At 36.1% G+C, this 17,945-nt stretch overlaps 1 protein-coding gene across 2 annotated transcripts in view; it reads right to left on the bottom strand.

Moving 5' to 3' along the window:
• LOC135218282 (major facilitator superfamily domain-containing protein 6-like) overlaps positions 1-17,945 on the bottom strand; it is a 90,723-nt gene that overhangs the window by 68,469 nt on the left and 4,309 nt on the right. The window contains exon 1 of one of the 2 annotated variants that reach the window (XM_064254490.1): positions 6,036-6,117. The exons of the other annotated variant lie outside the window; for it this stretch is intronic. Within the exon in view, the coding sequence (XP_064110560.1) occupies positions 6,036-6,076 (41 nt within the window). The 5' untranslated portion in view covers positions 6,077-6,117. Of the gene's footprint in view, positions 1-6,035; positions 6,118-17,945 lie in introns of those variants that run through there. 2 annotated transcript variants of the gene reach the window in all.

Below are 17,945 nucleotides of genomic sequence, written 5' to 3' on the forward strand. Positions count from 1 at the left end.
AAAGTGCATAACCGTGTTCTCATATAGAAATCTAATTCAAACCTCAGCATTAGAAGAGTGAGGGACAGTTACCAACCGTAATTGTATCTGGCCACGCTGGTGGTCGGAACTGGCAACAGAAACATCCTGCTCCATAAAATGGAATTCCAGTCATTGTTCAAGTAGTTTTATCATTAAATTTGGTAACAAGAAATTACTATAGTAGATTCACATCAACCGTGCATTTGATGTCTAGGCCCGTCCCTTACGACGCTCCTGATTGGGTGTTGATAAGCCAGTCAACAGCCAATCAGGAGTGTTGTAAGGGACGAGCCTAGACGTCAAATGCACAGTTGATGTGAATCTACTTATAGTTTCCTCTGGTATTCATTATTAGAGAATCGGTGTAGGTATTAAGCATTAATTCCATACATCTTTCGCAAATCAGGACCTCTGGTGGTGCCTGGAGCAATATAATAGTCTTTTTCAGTCTGGTGCAAATAATAACTCACAATATCCTGCATATTCCCTCAGAGCTCGGTTATATTCGGAGATCTAAGTATTAAATGTCCATCCCCTCGTGGTTTACCCTTGAAACTCCCCTCCCCCCTCTCAGTCCAAATAAAAATAGATGAAAATATGAAACTTATATACAAAGTTCATGCCTTGTCTCTAATGATGTTTAATGGGGAGATCTAAAAATGTTTTCACAAAAGCTCTCACGCAGGAGGGAAAACATGATGCTAAAACATTCCATGTTCTTTTACTCTGTCAATTTCAACGCTGAAATGATTCAAGTTAAGCAATACATCGATTGAAGTTATTTTTTCTGATAAAAATATATACAAAACGAAAGGATTATAAACGACAGAAAAAAGGTTAAAACAAAAGTGCACACGCACCCGTGAGAGAGAGAGAGAGAGAGAGAGAGAGAGAGAGAGGAGAGAGAGAGAGCTGCGTTACGGAAATGGTTAAAAACTTGTGTCAAAGGTCATCCGGATCGACTAAAGCAAAAACAGTCCGGAGAGTGAATGAAATTGACGGCAGCCTGTCCACAACATCAGATATATAGAAAAAAAAGGTGCACTTTGATCCCAGCTTGCCCCTCAGATGCATCACGGACGACCATTGATCCTCTGTTCCCCACTAAAGATGCACTGGGACTACGGCAAAATCCATTGGGCAACATCCCGCTTCTGGTAGCCCCCTTCAACACCTAATAAGAAGTGTGAGCAAATTAGCTGTTTGTTGTAACGGGACACTGGTGAATCTTTCATGAATTTGTTGGGAAAATTTAAATCCACAATTCAAAAGGCGTATATCGTGACATAAAACATTATAAAAGTAGTAGTACTACGCATCACAACCACTACAGTATTCAAGAGAATTTTAAAATCTCGGAATAAACGAACATTAAAGTTTCTCCTTCCTTCTAAGTACGGTCAGACTATGCTCGAACGAGAGAGAAAAGACCCCATTGTAAAATGGTAAACTACCCTGATATTTGGAAAAGAGGGACGATGAATAAATGAAAGTGAGGAAGGGACCCTCTGCAACCTCTGGCCAAACATTAAAGCGATGAATGAAATGAATTTCTCGGCGAGTCAGCTGACGCTAACGTCAAGAGAGTCGATACATTGGGCGCAGGTGTCCCGTCTTTTTCGGAGATAGCGATTTTATGATTTAAATGGCGCAACTCCTGGCTTTTAATGCAAGGCTTGAAGAGAAAAGTCTTAAAATGCTCTTAAGCAATGAACTGGAATTTGCAGTTTACGTTACTATGATGGTATTGTGAATCATAGTACTGCTCGAGGGATGTGTTAATGTATGTGCGTGTAGCCTCCATATATATATATATATATATATATATATATATATATATATATATATATATATATGTGTGTGTGTGTGTGTGTGTGTGTGTGTGTGTGTATAATGTACCGGAAGTTGCTGGTAATATATAAAATACAACAAAACGAGAAAGCTCAGCTTTCCTGTGCATAATTTCTGAAAAATGTTGACTAGAAAGCATAAAATTCGAAACAGGTATAGACTGCCTGGAATAGAACATAAAACAGAATTGAACAAGGGGCCGAAGAGACGCTGCTAGTAATGCCTGCAGTGCACCACGTGAGGTGCACTGACGGCACTACCCCTCTACAGGGAAGATTGCCTGGAAAACCCCGTTCTGTATGTGAGTCGGTACAAAATGACTTATCACTGTAGATGAATTTGAAAATGAATTAACTGTTATTAAAGAGTTGGATACACGAGTCAGTTGTTTTCCGTAAGATACTAGTAGCAATTATATCATCAAAAGTTTGCCGCCTTCGCTCTACATATAAACATTCTCTGTTTGAGCATAATACCAATAATGTGGATCTGAAAGATGTGACGCCGTACAAGTGCTCTGGAATGACAGCTCAAAGAGTAAAACAAAGAAATGGTTACTAGGTAAGGGAGGGGAGAAAAGACAACGAACAACCATCGGTAATACACCTTTAAGTAAAAGAAGGAAAGACCGAAAGGAAGGGAACGACTGAGAGAAAATGAACTTCTTGCGGTCTTCCGAAAAGAAACTGGAGATATACGAATACTTGGAATAAGTAACAACGACGAAGCAGACAGAAAATGCTGTAATGAGGTTAAATATAGGAAGCAACGGAAGAGACCATTATGGGATCTAAAGGCTTCAACTTCTGATAAATGACGGATAACATTGCACTTAATGTTGTTGTTAATGATGACAAATCACTGGTTTCTTCAATCATCTCAACAAAATGAACTTCAAAGTAAGTTCCATAATTTCTGTCGATGTAAATGCCTGCCTTTTACGGAGGTACTGTGCACTCTGAACCAAGTAATACTAAGCCTATAAACTTATTCTATACTACTGAGGATATTTCCTACTCCTATTACATACAATCTGTGTACGGAAACAAAGAGAGAGAACATATCATCAACTTCACAAATAAGGTATACCAGTTTCCATAAATACTGGATTATTTTGAGACTGCCTCCACATTCTTTACAACGCAAGGTTGACTATCATAGATGTAAGCATATACTTCCTAGATTGGTAAACCCAAAAATATTGATGACTTCAGCTACTACTGATGTACAGAGTTCCAGTTTGGCCTGAACGTACCTTTGAACTTCAACACACAAAATAGGACAGGCCCTTTTCGAACGTATGGATATGCGGCATAAACTAAATTATACATTTGTAGATAGCTTTTAAGTCTAATTATATTATTCCGCTGCAAGGAACTTTTACCTTTGGTAGACAAAAGACTAATTCTAGTGCAGTAAATTTGTGGCAAGATTCTAGTTTAGCTCAGGTGATCTGCAAACGGCATTAAAGGTTTCATTACCAAAACTTATTGAAGCTGCTTTAAAAAAAATTATTTTCTGAAGGAATAAAAAAAAAATAAAAGGTGCAAGTTGGAAGGCAAGAATTCTTTGGAGCGATCTAAAAATAGAGCTGCTGCCGGCCACGTTCCCAAAAAATAGTTAATATAAAACGTCAGGACGGCGATCTTGCTCTCGCTCAGGGGCTACCAAGCGAGTATTCGTCCCTCCAGCCATGTTAAAGAATCGGAAGGAGTGTCAACCCTTCAGAATCGATGAAGGTACATAATAACATTTGCAGAATACATTAGAAATTATTCCCTGTTATTTTAGAAAGAATCACATGTAGGTTACGACAAATTCACCATACCAGCTTTTATCATGCAGTAATTTCAATTTCGTCATTCAAGTAAACTGCTATTTACATACACCTACACCTACACACACACACACACACACACACACCCAGAGCTTTAACGGGAGCCTCCATTAGGCACGTAGACTCCCCATCGCATTCTTGAGGTTAATGCCATAAATTCCCACCGCATTATCCAATCCAAGCACGAGTCTGTGGGTAAGAGAAGAGATGCCTCGTCTGTGCTCAAGTCTCTTCTATTTCTGGCTTTAATCAATACCTGCGGGCTAAATTTAGAAACAATACTTTAACGCGCTGTATGGTTGTTGTTGATGTTATTAGACTGAAATGATATTCCCCGACTTTCTGCGAGCGATGCAGTTGCGAAAATCAATCTGCTCAGCCCTCATTAAAATTTCACTATTACACGTCAACAAATGAGACGTAATTCTGTTCAACGAAGCAAAAGCATTTATATTAATATCCTATTCCATTCAACTGCATATTCAGCTTTTCAATAGGTCACAACGACAGGAAGCCCACGAACAATCGATATGACTCTTCCGATTGTGTTACAGCTCTTTACACATTTATCATGTATATGCCTGTGCATGAACATGCAGCTTTTATCACTATTTTTACTATAAGAACTCGACTATCGATTATGATGAGACACTAAATGCTAGGCTATATCACATAATTCTATATATATATATAAAAAATTATCAATAGACGGGAGGAACCTCTGACATTTACCAAGTCACTCGACACCATCTAAGTACACTCAAGAGCTTCCCAAACATAATGACCTTCTTCGTAACACTTCAGCAATCCAACGTCTAACATTTCCGTATCCAAATTCTCCCCCTTCTTTTGAAAACACTGCTATGAATCTGCTGTTTTTCCTTCAACATACAGTAGCTACATCACAGCATTATATTTCGGTTCACCTGTTCATTTACTACGTAAATCCTTGAGACGCTCATTCCTAATAATTATCTCGGCATTTACTTAAGTTAATGAGTTCACTTTACTCCATGAGTAATAAAATTTAAAACAAATTTTGAAAACAATCAATACAATTCATCAACCAAAAACCAAAGTAATTTTTAAAAACTGTCAACTATCCAAAACATTTTCTCTCCTGTACAGGAAAAAAAAACTTCATGTTAACAAGACTGGGTTCCATTAACTACGCTAATTCTTAGCCATGGTAAATTTTGATTCCGTTGGACCTTTCTTAAACAAAAACAAAAAAAATCCGGATGCTCCAAGGGTTAATCTAATTTTATTATTCTTCTGACAAAAAGACCGAAGCACTGCTTTTTTCAGCAAGAGGATACAACGGAAATCGTGAAATTATGAAAAGTAGAAATAATTGTGGTATTTGACTGATTATGTTGATAAACTGAAGTTACTATGAAAACAGTGGAAGTACTCTGGGGCTACGTTTGTGATATGTTTGGCTACTACAGTAATGTAAGTCTCATACGTTAGAGACTGATGCCTGGACAAGTTATTAAATGGAGATAGACGGACAACAACGACTGTGTTAGTTTTGAAGTTGAAGTTGCAATAGGGATGGTATTTAATAGATTAAAATCAAATTTAATAGGTTAGGCTAGAAACTGTGCCACTAGCCTATTAGTAAATTATGATAATAATAGTGGCGGTGTTTACAGTTAGGCTACCGAATATAACTGGCATAACTACAGTAATATGATCCAATAGGCTAGGTTAGAGACTGAAGTTGTGATTGGTTAAGAATGAGGCAAGGCTGGCACCATTAAAGTATTTAGATTCATTGCAGGTTAGGTTAAACGGCGAGAGGTTAAGCTGGTACACGTAAAAGAATTTACACCCTTAGGCCTTAGTCGTCAAGGTTTTTGTAATTTAGGCTCTGTAGAATAGATGTAAAATCGTTCGAGTCGTGCAAAAATTCAGTTATACTCCTGTACGCTTCCTCTATTATACAAAATGTACTGCCAGCTTGAAAAATTAGCATGGCCTATCGTGGAGCCAGAAACTGAAAATAATAAGATCAGTCAACCCCAGGCTACAGGCTAATTGAGTGAAAAATGGAAGAGACCACCTTCTGTCACATTCTTAACTTTTATCCAATCAAAATCTTTCATATAGTCAGACGAAAACTCTTAAGGAACGAAGAGAACCACACTCGGCTTACGAATAGGCAACTCCGTAATGCAGCACTCAGACTGGAACTTAGAAAGTTTGAAAACTTTTAAAAGTGTTTATCTATGGTGAAAGTCATTCGTATGGCAATAGGGTAGCCTAAATAAAGGAAAATTGCTAGATATCAAAGGACAGAATTATGACAACTCACTGATACCTGTCATTATGAAGATTCTTGATGTTTTCCTTTGTAAACATGCAACTCGTGACAGTGACTCAGTGTTTGTAGATGAGGCAGTCCCAAGCAAGGATTATTGGAATAGTGAGATTTTCGATGAAATTTTACCCACAAGTCCGACGAACCTGAACTTAACTATATTTTTTTATCCAGAAGTTTACCCCCATCCAATAACGTAAGTTAGGCCCTAAATTATTTTTGGTGGGGAAAATTTTGCAAAAATTTCCTCCCTTGGATCTTCTGTTTGGACAATACGGTTTGAACCTTAGTTTTAGACTTAGTTTTAGATAAGTCTCTGCTTTCATTCATTCTATTAGATGTACAATTTCGTAAATGCAAATATCCTTTACAACCAAGGTCTTATCACAAGGGATGTGAGCTATTAATGTTTACCCCCGTTAGATATTTTTGAATTCTTTTGAACGAAAAAAAAACGAAAAAACATATATGGTATGCTTTGTCATTCCATTTTAAATCCTCGTGAAATTACAAATGAAAAGGGCAAATATTCCCCTGGATGCCTGGAAAGGGATGGAATATCAACCATGCATTCTCAAAACCAAAGCGTCTGGTGGCCATCTAGCACATCAAACTCATAGTATATTTTTTTTTATTTTTTATTTATTCAAGCTTCGCCATCTCATCGAAAATAAACGGAATATTTGTCCTTGGATATTACCTTTTTCTGTAAATATTGGTGAGCGGTGAGTGGGCAGGAGTCGACCAGAGTACAAGTTGACCTGCCCACTGGGCTCTGTTCTAATTCATGGTAACTAGGCTTCTGGCCTGTGTCTAGAATCTTAAACTTGAAAAGAAAACTTTGATTAAATTGCTAAACTTTCTGGGTTGAGTTTCAGTTCACGTATGCCGCCACCAAGTTTCTACATCAGATGAGACTACATAAGCTAGAGACAGTAGCCCCGTCCTGGTAGTCGGCATTTGGAGAGGTAGATTGAGCTGTATTTTGATTTAAATCCATATTAGATTTCAAAATGATTTTAGAATAATTATCAATACATTTTTCCGATTTTCTCTTTTACAACTGTTAAATCTGGTTTAATTTCTTCATGAAAAATGTTGAGGTAAAATGCAAGCAGTTCCAAGTTATTAGACTGAAAGCTGCGTTTAATTAATCAGCGAATAAACTTACTTGATAATCATGTTAAGGTAATTGCTCCTGACACACTAACAATTAAGAACAGTCTGTAATGATCCTGGAGATAAATCGATCTTAAACGTAGGTTATCTTACAATATTGATTTTTGTTTCTCAAACCCAAATTAAACTAAACTGATTTCCCTATCAGCTCATCTTATGAACGATCGTCACGTCCAGTTTTGCCAATTCTCTAAAACTGTGGGGCACGGACGAAAAACAAGCGTCACCAAGGCGGTGACGAGTATTAGAATAATTATACAGCAAAGCCAAATGTCAGAAACAAAATACTTCAATTTCCTGAAGCCTAAGTAACGGCGCCAGTGGGAGGTTCGTTGCTTGTCTGATCGACATAGTGTCTGATTACTGGCAGACCCTAGACGCTTGAAAAAAGCCATGGTGTTACTGTGGAATAGAATTTATCTATTTCTTTATTTACTCTTACTTTTGAAATTCTTTAAATTTGATGTCAGTTGTAGAATGTATTCCAGTTATTATTCTTAAAAAAACGCTCTTGCTTACGAATTTTCTATACTTGTAAGAATCTGTCACTATACATACATTTATCTGTCCATCCAATCACGTTTCCAAGCACAGAGGGGCAAAATTATTCCAGAAATTCTATCACCAACAAAAGATGACAGTATCCTTTGTTGGCGGCCATCGAAACAAATACTGACTAAACTTAATGTTTCTTTAATTTCGCTAATCAGTTTAGTAACTATTGAGTAACATGCAGTGACATCATAGCTTCTTAATTTCATAATATTCTTAGAAGCTTAACTGTAATAATAACAATAAAATATCAATGTATTATCTTTACAACCGGCTACCTCTTTTCAATTCAAATCTTAGGTTAATTAAACTGTTAGTATTGTAATTCAATTACCATAACAAACATATGGTTAAGATTGTCGTAGAACAATGACCAAATCACAATATCTTAGAAATTATATATATATATATATATAGATATATATATATATATATATATATATATATATATATAATATATTCATATTATATACTGTATATGTTATGGATACAGAGATATTTATGATGAAATTAAATTTATCATTATTTATCCAGTTCACAGAAATCTTTAAAATATTTCAATATATTTAGAAACAGCATTTGCAGTGCAGCTGCCATGCATCAAGGCTCCAACTGTATTTTAGTTGTCAAGGAAGAAAGAACTCTTGTCATCTGAGGGTTTTCAGGTCTTTTACAAATATAACATTTAACGTTAAAGAACACACACACACACACACAACACAAAAGATCGCACTAAAAAGGCTAGTGAACGAACGATATAAAACAAACCAAAAAATCGTTTTACAATTCTAAGTTACAGAATTTTTTTCCAATAGAAATTGTTGTTACACAGCCCAGCAGCGAAGGTAATTAGCGCCCACAACTTTTCCCATCCAGACAATAAGGATGATCCTCAAAATGGGCAAGTATGTCGAGTTTTACACAAAAGTCGTAAAACTCGGTCCTGATGAAATTATCAATAATAACGAGGAGAGTAATTATGGTGTTCTATTGAATTACATCTGAAAGCCTTTGTCTTTCTTATCTGCTACATGAAATAGAAAATTAGAAACAGAGGAAAAACAACTACTATTTGCTCTAGATCTCCTCTGCAATAGCCGGAGATATGTGAATTAGAATTCACATAAAAAAAGTTGCAAAATCGAAGAGTTTAGTGACTATTTTGTCATTGATTTTGTCATTTATATATACGTACTTGGCCACGTACGGAAAGAGAGAGAGAGAGAGAGAGAGATAGAGAGAGAGAGAGGAGAGAGAGACGAGAGAGAGAGAGTAGAGAGAGAGAGAGAGAGAGAGAGAGAGAGAGAAATATTCTTCGTACCTATAAGAGTTACTTTGCCAACATTTTATATTCTTCTGGGACTTTCATGCTATGGAAAAAAAACTTGTCTTATACATATATCACCATATTATTTTATGGAATTGGAATATCTCAGAACCAAAGAATACTATTTTTATTCAGTGAGGGCATGCCATTTTTTTCACCAATATATATATATATATATATATATATATATATATATATATATATATATATATATATATATATATATACATACATACATACATATACATAATATATATGTTTGTATGTAGATGGGAAAACTTAATGGATTGCCAGCTATTAGCCTTAACCGACAAGAGCGCGTTGGCCCGCACTGTGAAGGACTGAGGCTGAAAAGAATCGAGGCTAACAGCAGCAGGAAGGTGATTCAGAAATTAAATCAATAAGCAGGAAGACAGTCAGATGTCCTTGCAACCCAAAGATTGCTGAATTCCTTGAAGCAACTCTGGGTGGGCCGCAACTGCCTATGAAGGAAAGTAAGTAGCTTTCTCTTGGAGACAAACTTTTCTAAGTCCGGTGGGTTTCGTTTCACTATGCACGCAAGAACAGAACTGGCGAACAAAATAAGTAATTTGTGATCAGGCACAAACATCAGAAGTCTATCTTAATTTCACGGGAACGCTCATATGAACAGGAGAGGTAGACTAAAAGAAAAGAGAAAGGGGAAAGATATAGTCTTCAGAAATGGGGAATGGAGCGGAAAATCTTCTGCTTACAGCAACGAAATATCAAATATGCTTTGCATTCCCAACAAGTTTCTTTCAGTTACAGCGCGTCACATTACCAAGCAAAAGCTAAAGTTACTCTTATTTATTACCATATTAAGTTCATATGGATCAAGAAGTTACATCAACTAGCAGAGTGAAAGTTGAAATGCAATCTCCAAATTTATTAATCAATAAAATACCTAATTCTTAGACATATCCATTATATATATATATATATATATATATAAATATATATATATATATACACACACACACACGAGCTTGTTGGCTTGCTTAGTCGGCGCTGTAGTCTCCCCTACCCTCCCGATCTCCTGCCTACTCAGCCCTCAACAAGGGTGGACAAAAAGGTTTGCATTAGGGTGGATTCACCCCTACCCTCCCATTCCCCTACCTACCCTATCCTGGGCGGACAAACCAGTTTGCATGGGGTGGGTGGCTATTTCATGTCTTTCCTACTGCCACCCAGGGGAGGACTAACAAGATCAGGTCCACTGGGATTTTATTATATCTAATATATATATTTGGATGTATGAGTCTTATCATATAACCGTGATTCCTATATACGCATAAGCTACAAACGTCCTTTACTATCTAATTCGCTCTCCCTCGGAATTAATATATTTTCATATATGTTAACCGAAGGGGAATTTTTTAGTTGATAAGACTTGTTGTTTAAAGCGCTTTACTGCAAATCTTGAATTCTTGGGTTCCGTGGTTCGCGCCCTTGAGCCGACGAATTTCTTATCAACTAAAAAAATTCCCTTCGGTTAACATATATGAAAATATATTAAATCCGAGGTAAAGGGAATAAGATATTAAAGGACATTTGTAGCTTAATACGAGTGTGTATACACACACACACTACATACATACATACATATTATATATATATATATATATATATATATATATATATATTATATAATGTGTGTGTGTGTGTGTGTAGAATTCAAGAACCTTAAGTAACGCCTACATTGCACCGCTCGAGGTGCACTGACGGGACTAACTCCTCCCCCCGGGGTAGAGATTTACATAGAAGCAAAGTTGGGAAGTAAGACAGATTTACTGAGCAAAGTCTTCTTTAAGAGAGTGAAGTTTGAACGGTGAATAGAAGAATAAAAAAAAGTTTTTTTTTAATCTCGAAAATTAAGTATTTTCTTAATATATGTAGCATAAATAGAAACGAAAGGAGGGGAGATGTTGGAACGCATCGACGAGCTGATTAAAAGGGTAGCCTGGTGAAAGGAAGGACCAGTGCTAAATTTAAGATAGTTCGGCCATTCCAGAGAAAAGGAGGACGATAAACTGCAGACGAGTGTATAATAAAGAAGAGTTGGGAGGAAAGAGGGGAAAGGAAGACCAAGAGAGTGCTGGAAAGATGTAAAAGAGGTATCGGAAAGAAGGGGGTCTTATATCCTGCAAGATAAAGGTGAGTAGTGAAGTGTGTGTTCGATTGTGTGTTTGAAACAACTAACGTTGCGGAGGTTTTCTGTAGAGAGATTCAGTAGTTAGGATATGCATGTACTACATGCATACATATGTATTCTCACACACACACACACACATATATATATATATATATATATATATATGTATGTATATATATATATATATATATATATATATATATATATATATATAATATATATATATACATATGTCCCATATTACGAAAACGCTTATTGAATTTCTTGTGGTTAGACAAGTCGATGACGAAATTTCCTTTCAAGAGCTAAAGCTCCTAACTTGCTATGTTTTATTCCAGGAAAAATAAAGTGCATGAATTTATGCATGTACGTGCTCTTTTCAGCATTTATCTTTTTAAGAAAAACGAGAAAAATCTGAAATACGTGAACCTACTAGAATGAAAAAGCAAAAGAACTTTCTTGTTGAGTCAACAATAAAGTAATTTAGTTTATACATTAACTCCAAACGTGAACCAATTTCGTCTGCTCAGCCATCTGCGAAAATATATTACCCGCCATGTAAACAATTCTTAACTAACTTTTGTGGAGATCAGAATCCTCGACCTTAATTGGTTGAGTAACGTTTTTATTTTTTTTTACTCCAAACTTTGTAAAACTTTGCCTGTCTCAATATGGACTGATCCTTTCAGAAAACTTCACGGTTAGGCTCCACTCTTTACCCTTCGCTCGGTTTCCCTCTGATGCAGGCATTCAAGCAAGGAGGAGGAGGGAGTCAGGTGTTAACAATGGTTCATAAAATCTGCCACATTCTTCAGCAATGCTCTTCGGCTAAATAAATTCTCTTCAACGAAGAGAGTAATAAAAAAAAAAAGCACGGAATGTCTTTTGCGTGAGAGGTCACCCAAGTAATTACAGTGCTGTAACTTACAATTACGTACCGCACGGTACGCTCATGTTTTTACGCTGCTCGATGAAGTGCAGTGCTGTCACTTATTCATACAATTGTAGTTATTTTACTGATTATCTACACGCGTAATCATATGAGTATGTATCTGGGTACAACTACTACTATATTATACTTGTTTCATTCCTCCACATTTGTCAAACATTTTATTGTTTTTTTATATATTCAAAATTATAACTCGTATAAATAAAATACTAAACAACCCTCATAAATGAATAGTACATTTCCCGGAAAATCTAGCAAATCATCACTCGCAGTCTATTATATGAAAAGCTTAATATTTACTGATGCATCGAGTCTATTTCTTGATTATATGTCAAATTAATTGTTTCGTTTTGTGGAATTCAGATCTAAAAAAATGAATAAATAAATAAACCATCAAACCCTTTTTTTCACGAAAGCCTTATATAACGAGGCAGTTACCACTACTTGCCCTTACAGAAAGACGTTCCCACGCATGCGCAATGTTAAAAGAAAGCCAAGGAGCATTTCAGTCATCCTCCCACCACAATCCTTTAACCACGCGGGAAAAATGTCTGTAAAGAGAAAATGCTTTGGCTGATGGGTGCGGCAGGATTGAGGCGTGGGATCCTGTGTGGGCGTTCACTCGCGCACCGCCCACGCCCATGAAGAGGCTCCTAAACAAAGAGAGCTTGAGATGAGAAGCGGGTCAGGAGTGCAGTTGAAAACTGTTTTCCATGAACAAGAGACAGTTCCAAATACGAAAAAGTAATTAATTAGTCAAAAATGTACTTAAACGAGAATAAACAATAACTGTGTCCACAGGCGGACGAATGCTTGAACCTATCGATTTATTATCACATAATCACGAGCCCACACACACACACGCGCATATATATATATATATATATATATATATATATATATATATATATATATAAAGGTTTTTTTGCCACGAAGGAAAAAATAAAAAAGCGAGTTAGCCGAATAGGACCGAAAGTACTCAGCTAACTCGCTTTTTCATTTTTTCCTTCGTGGCAAAAAAACCTTTATTTATACATAGCGTCACGTTTTATATACTTCGTGATCAAGTTATTCATATATATATATAATATATATATATAATATATGGTATGTGGGTGTGTGTGATATATATATATATATGTGTGTGTGTGTATATATAGATATATATATATCATATATATATATATATATATATATTATATATTTATTATATATATATATATATATATATATATTATATGCGTGTGTGTGTGGGCTCGTGCTTATGTGATAATAAATCGATAGGTTCAAGCATTCGTCCGCCTGTGGACACAGTTATTGTTTATTCTCGTTTAAGTACATTTTTCACTAATTAAATACTTTTTCGTTTTTGGAACTGTCTTGTTCATGGAAAACAGTTTTCAACTGCACTCCTCACCCGCTTCTCATCTCAAGCTCTCTTTGTTTAGGAGCCTCTTCATGGGAGTGGGCGGTGCGCGAGTGAACGCCCACACAAGGATCCCACGCCTCAATCCTGCCGCACCCATCAGCCAAAGCATTTTCTCTTTACAGACATTTTTCCCGCGTGGTTAAAGGATTGTGGTGGGAGGATGACTGAAAATGCTCCTTGGCTTTCTTTTAACATTGCGCATGCGTGGGAACGTCTTTCTCTAAGGGCAAGTAGTGGTAACTGCCTCGTTATATAAAGCTTTCGTGAAAAAAAGGGTTTGATGGTTTATTTATTTATTTTTTTATTTTTTTTTGATAGATAGATATACTATATACTCTTTATTTATTTATTTTTTTAGATATATATATATATATATATATATATATATATATATATATATATAATACTACACTCATTTTTACATGTGGTAGCTCCTTGAGTTATATGTTGGATGAGATTAATAAGCCTACCCCCTCCTCAGCTGGAGGCCAGTGAACTTATTTTACGTTTCCTATTGTTAGTACCCAACCGATCACTGAAGATACCCAACGTTTGCGTTGCTGTTGAACAACCAGCAAAACTGAATGTTTCAGAGTTGCAGCGATACGATTGACAGAAATAACTCTACGGTCGTTGTGTTTCATGTTTCACTTAGCATCGATCGATTTTATTGCCCTTCATGCAAATGTAGAAACCACTTGTCACTTTTTTTTTATTATTATCATGGTGATAAAAAACGACGGTTATATAAATGAGTGTTTAGTAATTAAGGTCAAATCCTATAGACGCTACGTAGTGTCCTAAATATCAGGTACTTTCATCCTACATATCGATATACTATATATATACACTGAATTACTTGATCACGAAGTATATAAAACGTGATGCTATGTATAAATAAAGGTAATGCCACGGAGGAAAACTGAAAAGCGAGAAAGCCAAGAACTTTCGGTCTAACACGACCCTTTACATAGGCACAGTAAAGGGTCGTGTTAGACCGAAAGTTCTTGGCTTTCTCGCCTTTCAATTTTCCTCCGTGGCATTACCTTTATTTATATATTATATATTATATATATATATTTATTATATATAGATTACATATAATTATTATTATATATATGTATAGATCATTATATATATATATATATATATATATATATATCATATATATATATATAGGAGAGATACGGAAAAGACAGCATTTGGTACAGGTGACCTATAAACTAGCAGATGGAAGAAAAGACAGATACAGTTTGGTGCGAAGGATGCAGGGCATAAAAAGTAATTTGTTGAGAACGATTTAAAGGTTTTATGATCAAAGCGAACGGTATATCAGAATGAGTAGACTGGTAACTTTTTGATCTGTTATAAAAGTGGATCTGAGATAAGTATGCGTTATGCATCCTTTAGTATTTGATGTCCTTACTGATGAAATGATACGAAAGGCTAGAGAAAGGGTAGCAGATAGAGGTGCGAGGTTGTTCAGTAAGAAAATGAAGTCTGGGGATGGCTGTTGCACGATACAGTGCAGATTGTGCATAATGAAGAAGAGAAACTCCGGAGACTTGTGAAAGAATTAGAAAGAGTTGGTAAGAGGAGAGTGAGCTAAGTATGAACAATGTCACGAATGAAATGGAAGCCAAGAAGGTGCAATGATGGTTAACAGCGGATGGTGAAAAATATGCCTGATTCGCACAGGTATTTTAGAAGTAAACACAAAAGAATGCGATTGGTTGAGAGATTAGGTGAGGCACAAAATACGTTAACGAAAAGGTAAATTCGTTCACAAAAGAAAATAAGAAAGGAACAGTGTTTACGGAAATCAACGTTGGAATGCTCCATCTTTATTTTAGCCAACTGTACTTAATGGAAGTGAAAAGAAGCAGCTGAACGGAAATTAAAGAAAAAAAGGTTGAAGTTCTTGAGATGAATTGTCTGAGTAGTATATTTGGAGGAGAGCCGACTCAAAGGTTGAGAAAGGTAGCAACATAATGAGGTCGTCAATCGAGTAATGTAAACTGGAAAGATAGATAAGCAAGGATTTAGAATTTCTTTCAGACGGTTTGTTTATGAGAAAATAGAAGTCGATGCATTGGGGAGAAGTGTAGAGAAGTGTTGGGTGATGGCAACTTGTGTGTAGGAGGCTGACTCTGCTTATGGGCCTCCTGTGTAGTAGGTATTTGAAGGAACTACTTGTGGAAAATTGGCAGCTCCAGAGCTCATCCTTGACTCAGCAGTTAAAGGATGAGACTTATTTCCTGTGGTTTTATCTTTGGTATTATTTGCTGAAAAGAAACTAAGTATTTTTATATACGTACATATATTTTCTATTTACCTTTATATGTTTGTGTGTGCGTGATACACCAGTTTCGCTATACCACTGGTCTTTCGATCGGTTTTGTGAAACAAAGTTGGTTTGGTCAGTTCTTTGGTGGATGAAAATGAAAGCCAAACGCCGCCTAGAGAATGAACGGGTAGCACTTTGAACTAACCCCGTCTAAGGGGCAACGGTATATATATATATATATATATATATATATAATATATATATATATATATATATATATATATATTAAAAATAAATAATATAAATAATTTATATCTATATATATATATATATATATATATATATATATATATATATATATATATATATATATTTATATATATATATATATATGTGTGTGTGTGTGTGTGTGCGTGTGTACCATTGCCCCTTAGATGGGGGTAGTTCCAAGTCTTTCCCGTTCATTCTCTAAGCTAGGAATATTGGGTGGAGTTACTAGTACCATGCTCCTGTTTTCAAAGGTCGTGGAGGCTTAAGTTCTCGGCTGCGTTTGTCAAATTCCATCCACCAGAAAACTGCCCAGCCCAACTTTGTTTCTTTTCACCGATCGAAAGACCAGTGGTTATAGCGAAACTGAAATAAAAAAAAACACACACAGACACAAACATACAGATATAACTAGTATGCATACACACACACACACACAGATATATATATATATATATATATATATATATATATATATATAAATTCATAAACACCTAGTTTCTTTTTAGCTATTTATATATATAATATACATATAAATGTGTATGTGAGCGCGTACGTGTGTGTGAGATAGCCACACACTGTTCACTTAGCGTGTAATCAGAAGCATCTTGATGACAGACTGAAGCAATAGTTCTTTACAGAATCTACAATGCTTAGGATTTGGAAATTATTGAAGACTTGTCCAATATCATATTTAAGATTGACGTAAATAAGAGAGAGCGCTGCCCGGTCTTTGAGTAATAAATATTGCCCTGTAAAAAACCCAGAGTGGGAAATAAGACAACTAATGTCCCAACGAATTAACTGTGCAATCGGCGCGAAGGGGAAAAAAGCTCCAGTGACAAACATAATTACTGGAAAAATGTTCCATCGACCGATACCATCAACGAACGCAACCGGATCCGACACACCCCCTTCCCTCGTCGTCTTTCTACTCTTCTTATTGATCACAGCTTGACTCCAGCCTTGCTTCTCCTCGGATGTATCAATTTTTTCTTTTTCCTTGAAATTCTAAGCGTCTATCTTTAGTCTTCGTCTGTTATAAAATTTACTGCTGATCTCCATGTCTATAGATATTTTATTTATTCAGAATTAAATCATAATGTAAAAGAACAGGTTTTTTTGGTGTCTTGCCGCCAAATTAAATGGCAATATTTTGTTTTTCTATTGATGCAATTTTAACTTCGCGTATATTCTGTAAGATAATGTCACACAATCACAATCATACTCGACTTGTATTTGTCTCCAGTTAGGGAAAAAGAAACACGGCTATTTATAACAAACTTCGAAGGCGAGATCTCGACAGACCAGAAACTTGCTTGTGTGACACCAACTTCAGTCGACTACGACTCTAGCAGGATGACAAATCCCGAGAATTACCATCATACGAGGGTGAACTTTCAAAGCCTACAAGTTCGACATTGGCCGACATGGCCTAACCGTTGATATAAAAGGAAATTATATAACTATTCCTTCATTCAGGAGAACTTTTGAAGGGTAGCTACAATAACCACAAAAAGTACTTACACACACACACACACAGAGAGAGAGAGAGAGAGAGAGAGAGAGAGAGAGAGAGAGAGAGAGAGAGAGAGAGAAATGAGTCCGTGTATCAGAGGAAAGGACAAGACAGCGAGGATGTCAACGAGTTATGAATGATGGACACCGCGTTTCAGATGAGCAGGACTGAAATAGAGACAAGCATCTCCGAGTTGGTTTCTGCATATTTCGCTGCTGTCATTAAGAG

The sequence above is a fragment of the Macrobrachium nipponense genome, chromosome 9, assembly GCF_015104395.2.
Source record: "Macrobrachium nipponense isolate FS-2020 chromosome 9, ASM1510439v2, whole genome shotgun sequence".
Classification (NCBI taxonomy): domain Eukaryota; kingdom Metazoa; phylum Arthropoda; class Malacostraca; order Decapoda; family Palaemonidae; genus Macrobrachium; species Macrobrachium nipponense.